Raw genomic sequence first — 20,018 nt, forward strand, 5'->3', positions numbered from 1 at the left:
CGATCCAAACAACATGCCTGTGGCGGCATGCCACCTGATCCACACATAAAATCTATATAAGGAGATACTTACTAAGCTAGAATGCTCATTATTACAAAATACCCGAATATCGGCCACAAGCACGCTAAGTGCATAATACCGTCCCTAGTGAGACAGACAGCGCCATATGCTACAAAACTTAAGCACAACTAAGGTGAGATATATGATCTAACTCTCGAGAGCCATCCTGCTCACATAACACTATCGCTACGTAGAACCTCAACACATATGAAATCATCAAGCCGTTTCACAACTCACACGGCACTATATAGTATTACATGAAATAGCCGACGACGAAATAACATCCAACGTCCGAATACTCCTCCATAAGGAGCGCTATGCTGAAATGAACACATCCGGCCTGACATAGAGCCCATATTCACATTTAAATCTATCCACAGACCTCAAGCCGATTCTGATCGCACCGTACTAGGCTAATAACCTTTCAAGGATCCATAATAGCCCCTTTCCCCATAACACACGCGAACAACAATCATAACTGGAACAAACTTCCACAGTCCATAACCAAATGAACCGAGCGCCCTCCAGGCATAAATTTTCAAATTAGCGATATTACCACAATCTTTATACTTGGTTTCAATTCTTCAATCAATCAAGTGACTACACGTCACACTTATACAATCTTCCCGTGGAATACGCTCACATGACCTTCCGCACCAGGTAACAAGTCTGCACATCCATACCACTGACTGCACTAAAGCTGTAAAGCAAATCAAGAATCCACAAATCAACACACAAGGCCTCTAACACATGACATCAACCTTAGGTGACGCTAAAGACAATACCAGCTTACTCTAACCATCTGAATCTTTTCCTGCTCATCCGAGCTCCTTGACATTCTTGTCGACACCAACTGCAACCTTAATCCTTAAGTTTCAAATTTCGTTCCGCTCACCGCACCTATCTTACCAATACACGAGAACCCAATAATTTCATCATAACTCCTAAACCGCTAATAGGATACACTTTGTAGAATCTTTCACTTTACTCTTTTCAGGAAAATCATTGCAACACATGACTGAATTCTCATAACCGTACAACACACAAATCCTCAAATAGTGGTCTAGCCACCATAACTCTTTCAGGACCTGCCCACACATAACAGGTCATAATACCTGAATGCATCCGAATATAATTAATTACGGCGGCCGTCAAGCCTCGCACAAGCCACCCCAAATCACATGCATAACTCAATACGCTGAAGGAACTGATCATTGCCACCATCATGCCAATTCAACCATTGTTAGCCGACCCGTCTTTTCCCAATTTATTCTTAACTTGCCTTAGAAATAATAATAGCTCCATCCATTACATCACGAACCTAAATCCGCACTCATCCTAAGTGACCCCATCTCACGAGATCACATTGTCCCCAAAACCCACAAACCATCTCACACCCTCCTTGTGCGTATATCCGCATCTTCAACTGGTACACCCATTCTGATATTTCCTTTACGATTCCGAAGTTATTTTCTCCCATTATTCCATTACTACACCGCATACCGAAGATAATATAGAACACTCCAAGCCACTTTTATAATCCGCTGCAAAAGCTCGATATTCAACCCATACTATGGACTCGAAATCCTTAGGCACCACACCTTAACTTTTGAATCCACTAGGACCGTTATTGAGAGTCACCCACTCTGACTTGGTCCCTAATATAATCAAACTCCCAGGCTCCACTAGCACATGAACACCCTCTCACTGAAGCACCCGACTGAATCACCTTCCTTGCAAATCGCCTTTGTACTAAGCATAAATCACGAACCTTCCCAGAGCCTGAACATGAGTCAATAAGGCCAATTATAACACATATTCTTCAAATCCTTTGCTCGAATCACCATTGATGTTCTCTTTGCTTAATCGTAATAACCCACCAATACCGATAACCAGGAACCTCATAAATAGATAACCATGTCATCCAATCGTAAGCGGCGGGTCTCTCCCACTTAGCTCAAAGCCACCACCGCATAACTCTGAAACCTACCAAGTTTCATCCTTCCTCTCTGACCTGACCTCGCGTTATCGACCCGCCAAATTCCTCGAAATCTTTCAATGATGCTCCACCGAGTGCAATTACTACGAAACCAATAAACAATCCAGAGTCATGTTGTACCATTCTTCATATTAAGCAACTCTTTTCTGTTGTATTCAATCTCCCCTGATATAGCAGCCAATATTCCAAATTAAGCCCGTAGACCTAGTCACTGTCCACCATGAATCCCAAATCACTCTAAACTTTTCTCAAGGAGTGTAGTCATCCTACCACCGAACCCATATGCTACCTTGCCACTCTCCCACTTTGGTCAAACTCACTCCTTTAAGTAATTACCCGACTCCTGTTTCTCACACTTGGCCTTCTATAAGTTTATCCATTGCAAGGCACTTCCCACATGTCCTTCCTCATTCTTCACTACCCAGTTGTTGCCTTAAACAAAAATCTATCTCTGTAGCACTTGAACCAATAGGTCGCTCCTAACTTTAAACCTTTCTGAAAATCATCTTTCTCGAGCCATCAATACCAGGAATGCAGATTTGATCCTGAACCTCTGCACGTTGCGACCTCTGACAGTCGCTTTCTCGGCACCATTTATAATACTCTGCCCTAAGGCGAATTGAAGGAAAACATAACACCGGAGGACTTAACACATTTTAACCAATCAAGGACGATGACGCCACATCACAGGCGAATATTCCACCACGCTCGAAAATATCGAGTCCCGCTACTCCATCAACCCAAGTCTGAACATTTTTAGTTCGATTGCCTTTCCTCCATCGGAAGTAAAATACCGAATCTCTGTATCATGCACTGAGCAAACCTCCTTTCAAGTCATTCACTGCCCCGACACATAGGCAAGCATCCTATCATCACATCAATATTGTGCGATAACAATTCATGATCATCATAGCAACCTGTGCATAGCCTCAAAGCTCTCATAACTACAGCTACTAAGATGAAATGATAGAATATACTTCCACAAGGCGACGATAATAGTCCAATCAACTATGCATGGAGAAACATCCCGCACCACATCTGTAGTACCATAACAATTCCTCAATTCCCGATTTATAACCAGCGTTTCACGTCGCATAAGATTGAATGGGAAAGAAATGAAGGCATAAGCCTCAAAGGAATCAAATCGCACGATAGGGAATCAAGAAGGGAAGTGCTCCTAACAACCCTATAGCCTCTCGAAGATAAGTACAGATGTCTCCGTACTGATCCGCAAGACTCTACTAGACTCGCTCATGACTCGTGAGACCTAAGTGAACCTGGTTCTATGATACCATGTTGTCACGACCCAAAATCCATTAAAGGCCGTGATGGCGCCGGACACCGCTGTCAGGCAAGCCAAAAATAAATACTTAATTTGGTTCTCATTTTAGTATTTTGAAATCATGATTTTTCTTCCATTTAATAGTAAAAGATGGATTTAACAGAATAAATAATAATGTTTCTAACGATTTCAATACTGAATAACCTGTAATCATCCCAAACCCCGATGTCACAAGTGTATGAACGTCAACTAGGAAGATAAAATAAAATACAACACCTGTCCACAATACAAATTAGACAGGAAAATACATAAGTAACTCTGAAGGGGACTATGCTGGCTGCGGATCGTAGATGGAAATGCAGCTCACCTAAGTCTCCGCATTAACCACATCTCTGCGCCCGCAAGGCTACTAGATATATATATGCACCTGCACAAAAATATACAGCAAGTGTAGTATGAGTACGTAAATCAACGTGTACCTAGTAAGTATCCGGTCTAACCTCGAAGAAGTAGTAACGAGGGGTCGACTTCGACACTTACTAGTGGTCAAATAATATCAGGTACAGTAAAGAAGTGAATAGATATGAAACCGAGTAAATATATGAAATAAACATGTATAAAATATGTGGCATAATTCCCCTCTTTACAATTTTACTCGAGCTCTCAACTAACAAGTTCCCTCTGTAACCGGAGCATATATAGAGATGGTGGATTTCATCAAAGAGGTGGTCATAATTTAAATCAGGGAAAAACCTCAGATACACCGGCTTCTTACCAATATTACGCACGATTCCATGAGGATAATATATATAGGAAATGCCGAGGCGTACGACCCGATCCAACATAAAAGTAAATTGTGCACTGCCGAGGGTCGAATGATGCGAACGATAGATGCATCTATTAACCTGCCGAGGCAAACGACCCGCTCTCATGAGAGTGTGGTACATAAATCTTGCCAAGGAGAACGACCCGATCCCATAAGAGTGGTAGAAGGAAATACCCTGCTCGCGAATCATACGTGCGACGCGGTCAAATATAAATTTAAGGAAATCTCCCCGCTCGCGGATCATACTTGCGACGCGATCAAATATAATTTTAACATTAAAATCCTATCTCTTTCTTGATTCTTTTCAAAATAAGGGAAATTCAGCTTGTAGCCTTTTAAGAAAATTACCTCGCTTGCGAAACATACATGCGACGCAGTCACACATAGATTTCTTAAGTTATTATAGCATTCCTCAATCCTTTTCGAAATTATGAAGTTCAAATGAAACCTTTTAAATCTCAAGTTCTTCAATTTCAACTCCTTTCAAAATATTTAATAAGCAAACTCAATCTCGCTCCCTCTCGTGGCAAACAATAAACACAAATCAATAACAATATCAACAAGGCATGATGTGAGCCTAAAACTACTCGGACATAGGCATAACTAGTAGCTACGTACGGACTCTCGTCACCTTGTGCGTACGTAGCCCCCACAAATAGAAGCACACAATAATTTAGTTCACCTATGGAGTTAATTCCCTCTTACAAAGTTAGAATAGAGACTTACCTTGCTCTGAAGTTTCATAACCGGCTCCCAAGCCATTCAATCAACTCAAATCGATGCCCAACGCTCCAAAACTAATCAACAAACAAGTAATTCCATAAATATATACTCTAATACTCATTATAATCCTATTTATAACAATTCCTAACTCCGCTCGAAAAGTCGATAAAAATCACCCTCGAGCCCACGTGCCCGGATTCCAAAATTTTTTGAAGATAAACTTTACCCATAACCTTATAAACTCAAATATATGACTTATGTCCAATCACATGCTCAAATTCGCGGTAAAAATCAAAAAATACCAAATTCTAGATTTTCTATCAAAACTCCATAATTTCTACTAATTTTCATGTCTAAATCCATATATAAAACCATGTATTTAACTTGCAATAGGTGGAAATTAACTTACCTCCAATTTGTTAGGTGAATGCTCCTCTCAAGAAGCTCCAAAGATCGTCTAAGAATGAAGAAATGAGCAAAAATGCTCAAATCCCCGCTTTAAACACTCAATGCCCAGCGATAATCGCGCTCGCGGCAAATCTTTCGCGCATGTGGTGTCCGCGCCTGCGATTGATTTCTCGCACTTGCGGCTTCGCACATGCAAAAAAATTCTTCGCGCCTGCGGTGTCCGCGCCCGCGATGGATTTTTCGCACCTGCGGCCCTTTTTGCGCAGGTGCGATCACACGAACTCGGAATTCCAAACGGACATCGATAACATTTAAATGCACTTCAACCCAAATTTTTGGAATTCTTCCAAAATGCTAACTTCCACAATAGGTGCCGAAACGCTTCCGGGGTATCCAAAACCCGATCCGAATATACTCTCAAGTCCGAAATTATTATACGAACCTGCTGGAACCTTCAAATCCCGATTCTGAGGCCGCTTACTTAAAATCTAGTATTAGTCAATTCTTTCAACTTAAGGCTTTCAAAATGAGAATTTACTTTCCAAATCAACTCCGAACTTCCCGAAATTAAATTCCAACCATGCGTACAAGTCATAATATCTGAAGTGAAGCTACTCAAGGCCTCAAACCGCCGAACGACGTGCTGGAGCTCAAAACGACCGGTCGGGTCGTTACACACCTCCCCCAAAATCCTCATGTTTCCTGAAACCCCCCCTCCCCTCCCCCCCAATTTTTTTCAAGAATTTAATTATTCTTTTCAAAATTCACACAAAACCAAAGGAACTAATGTGTTACTTTACTTTTTCACGCACGAACAACGTTGAAATTTGAGCTCGATAACTAAAAAGAAAATATTTTGCTGTTGTTGAAAAAGAAAGTATCTTTTCTACAACATGAAAAGAAATTACTCATTATGTTGAATGAAAGAAGATAATTTTTTACATCATGAAAAGAAAATACTTAGTTTGATGAAATGGAAGGAAATACTTTTCTACATCATGAAAAAAAAGTATTAGTTTTGTTGAAATGAAAGACAATACTTTTTTTATATCATGAAAAGAAAATACTCAGTTTGATGAAATGAAAGAAAATACTTTTTCTACATCATGAAAAGAAAGTAATCATTTTGTTAAAATAAAAGAAAATACTTTTTCTACATCATGAAAAGAAAATACCAGTTTGATGAAATGAAAGAAAATATTTTTTTACATCAGGAAAAGGAAATACTTAGTTTGTTGAAAGTAAAGAAAATACTTTTTCTATATTATGAAAAGAAAGTACTCATTTTGTTGAAATGAAAGAATTTTTTTTTTTTACACCAAGAAAAGAAAATACTTAGTTTGTTGAAATGAAAGAAAATATTTTTTCTACATCAAGAAAAGAAAATACTTAGTTTGTTGAAATGAAAGAAAATACTTTTTCTATATCATGAAAAAAAAATACCCGTTTTGTTGAAATGAAAGAAAATAATTTTTCGTCATCACGAAAAAAAAGTATTTCTTTTGTTGAAATAAAAAAAAAATACTTTTTCTACATCATGAAAAGAATATACTCATTTTGTTAAAATAAAAAAAGTACTCTATTTACAACATGAAAAAAAATATTTTTAATAATATTTCGATTTAGGGTGGATGGTGAGCGAGGTTGGGTATGGTGGGTGTAAGGGTTAGGGTGGTTGGGCGTGATTTGAGGGTGGGTTTAATGGGGTGGGTGGAGAATATTGAAAAAGAATTTTAAAAAATATATATTTCCCCTTTTGAAAAAATATTTCACTCCAATTAAAAAAAAATAAGTTCATATTTTTTAAAACATTTAAACTAACCAACCATAGAAAATTGGAATTGTTTTTTTTTTTTTTTGCTTTATAGCTAACACACCCTAGATAAGGTAAAAAATCGTTTGCAAAAATAGAACGAAACAAATGGCCTAAAAACCCGACCCGATTTAGAGCGGGTTGACCCATCGCTCTTATAATATATGACGCAAATGATCCCTAATTGTTAGGGCAAGAGATTTCAGATATTCTCTTTTTGCTTTCCAGCGAAGATGTACAACGGAATCGGGCTACAAACGCCGCGAGGCTCCGGCACCAACGGCTACATCCAGACCAACAAGTTTTTCGTCAAGCCAAAGACGAACAAAGTCCTCGTAGACGGCGGCAAAGGTTTTGAGTCCGGCCAAGGAACTGCCGGAGTGACGAGGAAAGCGAACAAGGACATTCTCGAACACGACCGGAAACGGCAGATTCAGCTCAAACTTCTAGTCCTTGAGGATAAGCTTACCGATCAGGGATACACCGATGCTGAGATTGCGGAAAAGCTCGATGAAGCTCGACGTAATCTGGAGGCAACATCTGAAGATTCTGGTGGATCCACTGCTATTGGCTATGAAAGGTAACTTATTTTTTGATTTATAGTTATGCTTTTTGCATAATATACGCATTGGATCAATTATTGTTGAAGAATTAGTTACAGATTTATAGTTTTGACTGAGTTGATGTTGTTACTAGTCGTTTCTTAGAGAACTTTCCATGCATTATCTTTGGAACTAGCAGAATTGTTGGGAAATGGAAATATGAGAAATTTTATTGTTCTTTCCATTAGAAGTGAAAGAAACGAAAGAAATTGGAAAGGGGAAAGAAATGTGGTTATTACAACTTTGTAATGCTTCTTTCTGAGTTCATATTGTTGTTTATTTTTAAAATGACGGTGGTGGTGTCCAGGTCATCTTATGTGCATCTTGACTATTCCACAGGTACTTGCTACCTCAACCCACCAACAGTTAGGCATATGGGAAAAAATCACCTAGGATTTTTTGACTCTTGAGATTTGAACTTGAAACCTCATGGTCTCACCTCATAGACCAATGGGCCTACCCTGGGGTGTTGAGTTTACATTGTTTTGTTTTGTTTTTGACCTTTAAGAATATGTTATGGAATATGGTACAATTATGACAAGTTAATGATCTATATGAATTAGTAGACTTTTTAAGGAGATATAAATTGAAAATGATTTTTGTTTTCCTTTTGTCTGTATGAGAGGTCTAGATGAGGAGGTTTTAGATACATATATATATGATTAGGTTGTGGTTTGATTCTTGCGTCCTTTGACATTCTCATTTCTTGAGCAGCTTCAAAAATCTTAAAGTAAATTTAGCATAAGGTTCATTGGTGAATTTGTTTTGTGGTTCTACACTTCTATCTTTCTGGTTGAAAAGGTAGAAAAGTGCAATCATGTATAAGTTGTTCTGATGGGCCGTTTTATCACAACTATAGTTACTACAGTTTTTAACTTGTATGACTGTTGTCAGTCCGATTGTTATAACCTGGTCAGCAATTTGCCGTTTCAGCAGTTCAGAAGTTCCAAGAATTGGTTTTGTTGGATATAAATGTTATTTAGCCCTCTAGTGATGTGTTTATATCATAATGTCTTTACCAATATTTTTTGACCTCCAAAAATTGATAGGAAATTTGGCTTGTTAGATAGAACAAAGCAAGGTTTTGGAGGTTACAAAGCAGGTTTCAGTATCCTAAAAGCTACTGGGATTTGGGCTGTTAGGGGTCCAAGTTTTGTTGACTTCTCCTTTCCTGCTTCGTATAAATGTTTTGCTAACGGGCCAATATATAGTTTGCAAGATTCTTTTTCAAAAAAATAAATAATACACACACACACACACACACACACTGCATGGCTGATATGCAACAGCTAGTTTGTTCATTTTCAGGGTTTCGGAAACACAGACACACCAGATTGCTGCTTTGAAGGAAAGGCAGATGGAAACCTTAAAAGCTGCTCTCAAGATAGGGGCTGAACACGAGACCCAGAAGAAGCGGCATGAGGCTTTAGATTTAGATTCTGAAGAGAATGAAGATGGTGATAATAATGAGCTTGTTGATAGGAAGTGGCAGGGGAAGGACTTGAGAAAAGAGAAGGATGAGGGTAAGCGTAATAAGAAAACAGAGAAGAAAAAACGTGTGGATTCTTCTGACACTGACAGCGGTGATAGCCATGCCAAAAAGCCTAAGAAGAAGAACCATGAAAAAGCCCACTATTCTAGTTCTGATTCTGCTACTGCTGTTGATAATAAGTCAAAAAAGTTGTCTGCCAGGGAAAAAGAGGGTAGAAGGCGGCATCACAGTGATTCACTCTCTGATTCTTCCTCAGATTCTGATTCTTATCCAGAGTCTGATCAGGAGAAGAAACATGCAAAATCCCGTAGGAGACATTCTGAGGGTGAGTATAATGCTGGCCGTGATGCAAAAGCCAGTAAGTTTCAACAAGGTAGAAGACACGATTCTGATGAGGATGACTACAAAAATGATCGCGATGTCGATAACAAGATGATTCAGAAAGAGAGAAGGCAGGTTACTGAGAGTAAGTATGATGATGGCCGTGATGCTAAAATCAAGAAGTCACAAAGAGGCAGAAGACAAGATTCTGATGATGACGATGATGGTAGTGATCGTGATGTAAAAAGCAAGAAGATTCAGGAAGGGAGGAGACATGTTACTGCAGGTGAGTATGATGGTGGTCATGATTCTAAAAACAAGAAGTCTCGAAGAGGTAGAAGATACGATTCTGGTGATGATGATAGTAATGATCGTGATGTAAAAAGCAAGAAGATTAAGGAAGGAAGGAGACATGTTACTGAGGGTGAGCATGATGATGGTCGTGATGCTAAAAACAAGAAGTCTCAAAGAGGTAGAAGACATGATTCTGATGATGGTAGTAACGATCGTGATGTAAAAAGCAAGAAGATTCAGAAAGGGGGAAGGTACGAGTCTGATGACAGCGAGTATGATGAAGGCTATGTTGCAAAAACAAATAAGACTCAAAAAAGTAAACGATGCAATTCTGACAAGGACGAAGGTGAAATCAGCAGTAGTGACTATTCTCGCATCACCAGTGGTTCAGATAGCGAGAGGAGTTATCGTGGACATAAGAGTGTAGATAGGACCAAGTCTGAGAAGTTCAATAGAAGTGGTCGTGGAGATGATTCTGGTGGTAGGTGGGAGAGTTCGGTTATGAAAGATAGGGAATTTCAGGAGGATGATTTGAAAAAGAAGGAAGGTGCACAAGCTTCTGATAAAGGATTGGACACGTTCAAGAAATTGGAGAAGTTATATCAATCGAGGGAAGATGTGATTGGTGGATCAAGTGCTAGTCAAGAGTTGTTGAGGGGTAAGAGAAAACTAGATAACGAAAACTTGGATGAACCCGGCGGGAAGTCAAGGAAGATAGATTCTAGAAAAGACGAAGAGCATGGAAGGCCTAATAGTGAAACTGACAATCAAAGTAGGTCATACAGGAGTATTAAGGACAGAAGTAAAGATCAACAAGCAAGAAGAACTGGGGGAGAATATGAAGGTGATGGTGGAGAGCGTGGCACTAAAATTCAGAGTCGGAATGAACTGCACCGTGAAAGTCGACGTGAAAATCGAGATTATGAAGTGCCTGGACGGGAGAGAAGAGAAAGTAGGGATGATGATCGCTGGGAAGTGAAGCAAAAAAGAGATGAAGAGGAAGATCGGTACAGGAAGCATGAGAAAGAACGGGATTCTCAGCGTGGAAGGCATGAACAAGAAGAGGAGGAACATAGAAGCAGAACACGTGATAGTTATAGAGGTCATGATTCTCACAAGAGGGCTAGACATGATGATTTACATTCTGGTGGAAAGAGAAGATATGATGATGACAAGTATGCAGACAAGCGGACTAGACGGTGAAAGCTGCTTTAGATTGTTTCATGCTAGAATATCAAGAGGTGAGTTCAAACTTGAGATACACTTGCCTTTTTCTTTACTATTATATGCCAATCACAGGGAGATATCCCTTTTTAAAAATGAATTTAATAGAGAAACTCATAGTTAGAGTATGGTTTCTTTTATGAATAAGGTACTGCTTAATTTCCTTTCAAGTTTTTCTATTGACAAATATATACCCCATTAAACTTTGTACTATTTGGATATGGATAATATAATGTTGAAAGTGAAGACATAAGTGTTAATAAAAAAGGTGGAGATGTTAACAGTAGAACTTTACAGATTTAATTCCACAAACGGGTTCAGTATAATGGGATAAATCGCTTTCTGTTTACATCTGGGTTCTGGGTTTATTATATCTTATGGTTTACATCCCTCTTTGGTTTTTCCTCCAATAAATTTTAATTAGGTGTCCATGCTTTTCATGGAAAGTGGAGCTTTGATCGCACTAAGCTGCCATTGGCATTTGACTGTACCATTCTTCTGTTTCAAAATTACAATGTGAACCCAGGTAAGAAAGCTGCTTAAAATGTGCATGATTGATTGACAAGGAAGGTTCCTCTTAATTTGATGAGTGTTTTGCTGCTATTTAGGGGTGTTCCTTATCGAGAGTTAGCTCTCTATAGGGGAATATAACTGCTGGTCAAGGGAATATTCACAAGGCATTGAGATGTAGAGAACCTGGTTTTAAAGCTGGCATATACATAAATTTGATCAATGGACTCCTTTGTTGTTATTTAACATAAAAAAGGGTAAAGAGGCTCTTGTTTTTTTGGGTCCAGATTCCCTACATTGACATAACAGTTGCTCGATGTATCCCCCTCTCATACTGCTGTACACCGTTGGACTCCAATTCCCTTCAGTTTGACACAATACATATGGAAATTAAAAATTTGTCCTCTGAAACATGCTCTTTCCAAACGCTATGCTTCAGAGAAAAGTTGTAAAAGTGTACCGTGGCGATACCCTTTAGAAGAATTACATAATGTGATTAGCTAACATTCTCACAATCTGTCTTTTTGTCAGTTTCAGCAGTTCAGTGGAGGAAGATTGCGGATGCCAAGCATAAAGAGGCAAAGCTTGGTTAACTGTTTGGTATCAGAAGTGGAGATTTGAGTTTTCTGCTATATGTGGGGGGTTGGTTCTCGAAACACTTTTCAGTGTACCTAAACAGGATTGATGAATCGCTATCTTTATTGTGCTATCTTTATTGTTGACCGTCAAAATTGGTGTGCAAGAGTTAGCTGTAATAAGTAACGTTTCCCCCTGTTACCATTCTTTTACTGTTGACCGTCAAAATTGGTGTGCAAGAGTTAGCTGTAATAAGTAATGATTCTTCTTCTGTTACCATTCTTTCAACTCTTTTGTGATTTCCTATTTGGGAGTGCTACAGTGGCTTGTGAAGTAAGGTTCATAGGCTCATGTATAATATGCAGTGAATTTTGAATGCGCCTTCTCAAACATGTTGCTTCGAAAGTTCGAATGCCGTATTGACACCTTAAAGCTCCGCCTTTTTCCGGGCTGAAAATGGCCAATCTATTCTGCTAAAGACGTCGAGGAATGGAAGATGTGGATATGCAGGTCTAGCAGTAGCTCTTCCATTTTTTCCGACTGAGTAATTGTGAAGGTTTTATTGATGTGTGCTCTTTTATTAATTAGGGTGATTCTTTGCCATCGGTTTATCTCAATTCACCCTAAGCTGAATGAATATGTGCCCCGTAGCTGAATGAATTCGCTTCTTGGATTTGCTATACTGCATCCTTGCTGCATTCAAGTCATTCTGCTTGCAGCCAGAAGACATGAAGTCTGTCATCGAACATGATGCATATTTTTGTTAACATTGGCTATATTAGAAAAATACGAGGAGAAATGCATCAAACATGAAACCTGTTTATAAAATGGAACACGCGTCACGGCAGTTGAAAGTTCATGAGAAAAACTACACTGTTCATGACTTCATAGGTAACCCGCTTGCTTCAAAATCAGTTCGGTCAGGGAGGCAAGATATCCAGACTGGTTAGCCTATATAGTAGTAGTTCCTAAGAAGAACAATAAATTTCGCATGTGTGTAGACTATAAATATATTAATAAGGTATACCCTAAAAACTCATTCTCACTGCCCAATATCGATCAAATGATTTATGCTACGGCCGGGCACGAGTTGATGAGTTTCCTTGATGCTTATTCCTGGCACAACCAAATTAAGATGAACCCGGAAGATCAGGAAAAAACTTGGTTTATAACAAATTTCGGTACATATTGTTACAATGTAATGCCCTTCGGGTTAAAAAAACATCGGAGCCGCTTATCAACAGCTCATAAATAAGATGTTTGAAGAGAAAATAGGAAAGACCATGGACGTTTACATACACGATATGCTCGTTAAGTCTTTAAATACAGGTGACCACCATAAGCATTTACAAGAAACATTCGACATCCTGAGGAAGCATAACGTGAAACTTAACCCCGAGAAGTGCGCTTTCGGGGTTAGTTCTAGTACGTTCCTGAGGTTTCTGGTCTCACAAAGGCGAATTGAGGTAAACCCCGACAAAATCAAGGCCATAGACGATATCCCGGCTCAATTGTCAAACGTAAAGGAAGTCCAAAGGCTCACAGGAAGGTTAGAAGCTTGGAGCAGGTTCATTTCCCGGTCGTCGGAAAAATGTCATCGCTTCTTCACATTGTTCAAAAAGAAGAATAATTTTGAATGGACACCGGAGTGCCAGCAGGGTTTGAGGGACCTAAATAAGTACTTATCAAGCCCTGCATTGCTCTCGAAACCAAAAGAAGGTGAAACATTCCTAGTCTACCTTGCGGGGTCAGAAGTTGCGGTAAGTACGGTTTTAGTCCGGGAGGACGAAGGTATGCAATTTCTCAATTATTACGTTGGCAAAATTCTAACGGGAGGAGAAATTCGCTACCCACATTTGGAGAAATAGGCCTTGGCTCTCGTAATCGCCACTCGAAAGTTGAGGCCCTACTTCTAGTGCTACCCGATAGCTGTGGTGACTACTTTCCCTTTGCGGAATATCCTCCACAAACCCGAGCTCTCGGGTAGATTGTCCAAATGGGCCGTCAAAATGAGTGAATTCGACATAGAATATAAACAAAGGATTGCAATAAAGTCACAAGTCTTAGCTGACTTCGTGGCCGATTTTAGTCCGGGATTACTATCTCTAGAAACCAAGGAGGCAGTAATGGCGGCAAAATCAACATCGGGGGTTTGGACCTTATTTACGGACGGAGCTACGAACGTAAAAATGTTCGGGCTCGGAATAGTCTTAATTATGCCTTTGAGGGAAACCTTAATACAGGTAATCAGAACAATCCCTTTAACTAATAATGAAGCAGAGTATGAAGCTTTGATTGCAGGGCTCGAATTGGCCCGGGAACTTGATTCCGAGGTTATCGAAATCAAATGTGACTCACAACTAGTGTTAAATTAGGTCTACGGGATCTTTGATACCAAAGAAGAACATGTGCAACAATACGTGGTAAAGGTCTAGAATCTTTTGGCATGATTTCGGGAGTGGTCAATTACTCATATCCTAAGGGATTATAACGCAGAAGCAGATGCATTAGCAAATTTAGGATCATTAATGGAAATAAAGGGATCGGAGTCCGAAACAGTGATGCAAATGATGAGCTCAGTCCTGGATACAGATGGTTACTATGAGGTGAATTCGGCTAGTCTGGTCTACGACTGGAGAAATGAAATAATCAACTACGTCGAGCACGGAAAGTTACCCGATGGCCCCAAGGCATCAGGGATCGGAGTCCGAAACAGTGGTGCAAATGATGAGCTCAGTCCTGGATACATATGGTTACTACGAGGTGAATTCGGCTAGTCTGGTCTACGACTGGAGAAATGAAATAATCAACTACGTCGAGCACGGAAAGTTACCCGATGGCCCCAAGGCATCACGGGCGTTACGCGCCAAAGATTCACGTTATAGCTTCAAGAAAGGCAAATTGTATAAAAAAAACTTTCCGAGGCCCGTTGGCCCGGTGTTTAGGAGCGTCAGAAGCTTACTATGTCATGAGAAAAATCCACGAAGGGATATGCGGCAATCACTCAGGCGTAGGATCTTTGGTGTTGAAATTGGTACGGGCAGGATATTATTGGCCTCGCATGGAACGAGACGCCAAAGATTTTGTACGAAAATGTGATAAGTGCCAATGCTAGCATCACTAGTACAACAACTAGAAGAACCCTTACATTCGGTTCTGTCCCTATGGCCGTTTATGAAATGGGGGATGGACTTCGTTGGACTGTCGCCACTGGATCCTGAAAAGGTAAGGTTTCTTTTATTTTTGATTGATTATTTTTCTAAATGGATGGAAGCAGGTTCTTATCAGAAGATCGGAGAATGCGAAGTGGTCTATTTCATATGGGAAAATATAATTTGCAGGTTTGGGATACCAAGAGAGATAGCATGCGACAATGGGCCATAGTTTATCGTTGCAAAAGTTACAAAATACCTCGAAGACTTGAAAATAAAGAGGATCACATCTTCTCCTTATCATCTGAGCACAAATGGTCAAGCGGAGTCAACGAATAAAGTGATTACTCAAAATCTCAAGAAAAGGTTGGAAGCAGCAAAAGGCAAATGGTTCGAAGAATTGCCCGGAGTTCTATGGGCCTACCGAACCATGGCCAAATCGAGCACAGGAGAAACTCTTTTTTCTCTTGTTTACGGTGCTGAAGCCCTAATCCCGATAGAAGTGGGCGAACCTACTTTGAGATATTCTCATACATATGGAGAATCGAACGATGAAACAATGCTAATCAACTTGGAACTACTCGAGGAACACAGGGACTTAGCACATGTAAGGATGGCAGCTCAAAATCATAGAATGGAGCGATATTATAATCGAAGAGCCAACTTCCGTTATTTCAAAGAAAGAGACTCGGTTCCAAAGAAAGTAACTGTCACGACCCGAAAATTTCCACCAACGGGACCGTGATGACGCCTAACATTTCACTTGCTAGGCAAGCCAACGTTAGAGAATCATTAAACCAATTCCTTATTTCCACTTAGTAAATAACAATAATTAACTAAGATGAAATATAATAAGTGCGGAATATTATAAAACCGTATTAATCACTACCACACAGATCTGGAGTCATAATTAACGAGCATTCTAGAATTTACTACAAGTAATAGTCTTAAGAAATACAACTGTCTGAATGAAAGAAACAGTAGAGCAGCAAAGATAGACGGGAACTTCAAGGTCTGTGAATGCCGACAGATCTACCTTGAGTCTCCGGACAGCGGACCAATAGCAAAAATCTCGATCAACCCGAGCCGATATCAAAATCTGCATAGAAAGTGCAGAGTGCAGTATCAGTACAACCGACCCCATGTACTGGTAAGTGTCGAGCCTAACCTCGACGAAGTAGTGACGAGGCTAAGGCAAGGCACCTACAAATCAACCTGTACAATTTAACAGTGTATATACAAATAACAGAAATGAAGGACTAAACAGGAAATATCTGGAAGGGAACATACCGAGGGGAATAGAAGATAAAGAACTACAACAGAATGATCACCGGAGCAGTCAATATACCATGAATCAATAGGAATAGTGAACATAGTAAGAAAAAATGCACGGCATCACCCTTCGTGCTTTTACTCTCAATCTCACCATAAAATCAATAGAAACGGCACGACATCACCCTTGGTGCATTAACTCTCACATCATGGCACATCATCACCCTTCGTGCTTTTACACTCACAATATGGCACAACATCACTCTTCGTGCATTAACACTCCTAATATGGCACGACATCACCCTTCGTGCATTAACTCTCATATCATGGCACGACATCACCCTTTGTGCATTAACACTCTCCCTTACCATAATGCAATGCATAAATAACAATATGGAGATAGGATAACAAGTACAAACCTTACTTCAACATTTTGTTCCACAATATAAATCTCAACTTTTAAATAAATACTCGATTACCAACAGAAAATCCGTAAACATGATAATGACGATCAATTTAACAACACTAATATAAACATGTAGCAATTAGGCATAGGAAGAGACAATAGAAGAAAACAGAAGAAACATGGAAAAATAGGTAAATTGGCGGCGCATAAGTACTCGTCACCTCATATATACGCCGCTCACATGAATTTCACTTAGAAAATAATCTAAGGTTCCTAATTCCCTCAAGTCAGGGTTAGACACAATACTTACCTCGATTTCGCAGGCCACTCACTGCTCAAGTATAACTTTCCCTTTAGAATTCACCTCCAACCCACTCATATCTACTCATAATTAGTTTAATATCATCAATCATCGCTAAAGGAATCAACTTTAATGCATAATTATAGTTTTCCTAAGTTTTCCCAACAAAAGTCAAAAATCGACCCCGGGCCCGCTTGGTCCAAACTTGAGGTTCAGACCAAAATCCGTTTACCCATTTTCCCCCGAGCCCGGATATACAATTGGTTTTGAAATCCGACCTCAATTCGAGGTCTAAACCCCCAAATTTTGAAATTCCTAAGTTCTACCCAAAAATCCCTAATTCCACCATGAAAATCCTAGATTCAAGGTTGAAAGTTTGTTAAAAGATGTAAAAGATTGAAAGAAAATAGTTAGGAATCACTTACCAATGCTTTGGTCTTTGGAAAATCGCCTTTTGAGGTTTAGGGTTCGAAACATTTAAAAATGAATGAAAATTCCCGTCTAAGTCCAAAGTTATCAGCTGCGGATGTCGCATTTGCGACCTGAGCTTCGCAATTGCGAAGCTCGCAAATGCGAAGGGGTCATCGCAAATGCGAGATCCTTCACATTTCCGCTACCTTCGCATTTGCGAAGAATATGTCGCATTTGCGACAATTGGCCCATCGCATGTGCGGGGAGAAATTTGCATTTGCGAACATACCCTTCCCCAGACCCCCATCGCAATTGCAAAGAAAATCTCGCAATTGCGAGAACATGCTGGCCCAGGCCTTCTTCGCAATTGCGATAGATACCTCAAAATTGCCAGGCCTACTTTGTTCACATTTGCAAAGCCTGATCTCGCAATTGCGAGATCAGAGGCCTGCTACAGATACCAGTTACACCAGCAATTCTCTAAGTTCTAAAATCACTCCGTAGCCTATCCGAAACTCACCTGAACCCTCGGGGCTCCAAACCAAACATGCACGCAAGTCTAAAAATATCATACGGACTTGATCGTGCGATCAAATCACCAAAGTAACACCTAAAACTACGAATTTAGCACCAAAACTCATGAATTCCTCAAGAATATTTCAAAATTACTATCTTCTTAACCGGACGTCCGAATCACGTCAAATCAACTCCGATTATTACCATATTTCACAGACATGACTTAAACATTATAATAAACCTGTACCGGGCTCCAGAACCAAAGTACGGGCCTGATACCAACGAGACCAAACATTAACCAATTTCTTTAAATCCTTTAAATTAGTCTTACAATTTTCATCAAAAATTCATTTCTCGAGCTAGGGACCTCGGAATTCGATTCTGGGCATACGCCCAAGTCCCATATTTTACTATGGACCTTCCAGGACCGTCAGAACACGGGTCCGGGTCCATTTACTCAAAACGTATACCAAAGTCAACTAAAAATCATTTTTAAATCTCAAAAATTATTATTTCACAAATTTCCACATAAAGGCTTTTTGGATTTTTGCCCGGACTGCGCACGCAAATCGAGGTGAATGAAAATAAGGCTTTTAAGGCTAACGAGCTCGGAATAGACTAAATTCACAAGATGACCATTTGGGTCATCACAATAACCAGAGTACTCGGGAGCTCAACGCAGGGAAGCTAGGTCCAACGTGGGAAGGTTCCTACTGGATTTCAGCTATCGCTAGGAAAGGTTCATACGAGTTTGAGAACCAGAATGGAGGCAAGTTGCCCAACAACTAGAATGTGGCACACCTCAAAAGATATTATTGCCGATGAACATTATTCAAGCGGAAAGTATGCGCTGCACTCTTTTTCCCTTCGTTTAGTTTTTGTCCCAATTGGGTTTTTCTGGCAAGGTTTTTAATGAGGCAATGACAGAAAGAATAATATGAAGACAACAACAATAAGACCTTTGATAACAAGGCAAACAAACAAGCTTCCACTCGGGGATGATTAGATAATCTTTTGTTCGATAACAAATTCCCACCGGGAAGTTAAGTTTACTATCGAACAAGGGTTACCTGACCGTTCACGAGAACAAACCACTAGAGGACTGTTAGGTATTCTTTCGTTCGATAGCATGGATTCCTAAGGGGAAGTAAGGTATATTACCGAGTGAAGGATTACCTAGCAATTCATTGGTGGAACCTTTTAAGATACAACTTCCAGTGTTCCAATTCATACTCTCCGCATTCGAACACTGGGGGGTAGGGGAATGATATGAAGATACGACAACAATGACTACCACGTCAACTGGGAAACAAAAATTCGAAAACAAAATACATCATCAGGATCGGGGACTGCGCAGCCAGCCCCATAGAAATAAGTTGTACAAGATAGCCACAAGTAATGTCAATTTCTTTTATGCATAGCAAGATGCTTATGTATTTTTTGAAATAGAAGGAATAAAATAAAATCCTTTTGATTTTATCTTGTTTCTTGTCTGAACGATGAGATAACTTTGTCATTTGAAAGTTAAACAAGTACTTCAAATGTTAGTGCCATAATGAACAGGAAACGTCTTCTTCAAGAGCACCGTAAATATAAGAGGGCCCTCTCTTATAAAAACCCTCACGTTAAAGGGTTAGTTCCGGAAGAATCAATGCCCTAAATCTTAAATGCCATCAGGGATAAATACGCCCAAAGCCACATATGGAAAGGACGCAAAAAGCAAACTTGCCCAAATATTCACAGAAACCCTCACGTAAAAGGGAAACTTGCGCAAATATTCATAGAAACCCTCACGTAAAAGGTAAACTTGCGTAAATATTCGTAGAAACC

The 20,018-nt window shown here is 39.7% G+C and overlaps 1 protein-coding gene across 5 annotated transcripts; it reads left to right on the forward strand.

Moving 5' to 3' along the window:
- Positions 1 to 7,291: 7,291 nt before the first annotated feature.
- On the forward strand, positions 7,292 to 12,406 carry LOC107769304 (uncharacterized). Of its 5 annotated transcripts, none has more exons than XR_012694934.1 (4): positions 7,292 to 7,691; positions 9,022 to 11,061; positions 11,469 to 11,570; positions 11,653 to 12,406. XR_012694934.1 is itself a non-coding variant. In XM_016588510.2 (3 exons), the coding sequence occupies exons 1-2, from the start codon at positions 7,345 to 7,347 to the stop codon at positions 11,021 to 11,023; spliced, it is 2,349 nt and encodes a 782-aa protein (XP_016443996.2). In that variant the 5' UTR covers positions 7,292 to 7,344; the 3' UTR covers positions 11,024 to 11,061; positions 12,086 to 12,406. The 5 variants fall into 5 exon arrangements, 2 of the variants coding, with proteins under 2 accessions (XP_016443996.2, XP_075077852.1); XR_012694933.1 differs by having other exon boundaries at positions 12,086 to 12,406; XR_012694935.1 differs by having other exon boundaries at positions 12,092 to 12,406.
- Positions 12,407 to 20,018: the final 7,612 nt, after the last annotated feature.

The sequence above is a fragment of the Nicotiana tabacum genome, chromosome 9 (genome assembly GCF_000715075.1).
Source record: "Nicotiana tabacum cultivar K326 chromosome 9, ASM71507v2, whole genome shotgun sequence".
NCBI lineage: Eukaryota > Viridiplantae > Streptophyta > Magnoliopsida > Solanales > Solanaceae > Nicotiana > Nicotiana tabacum.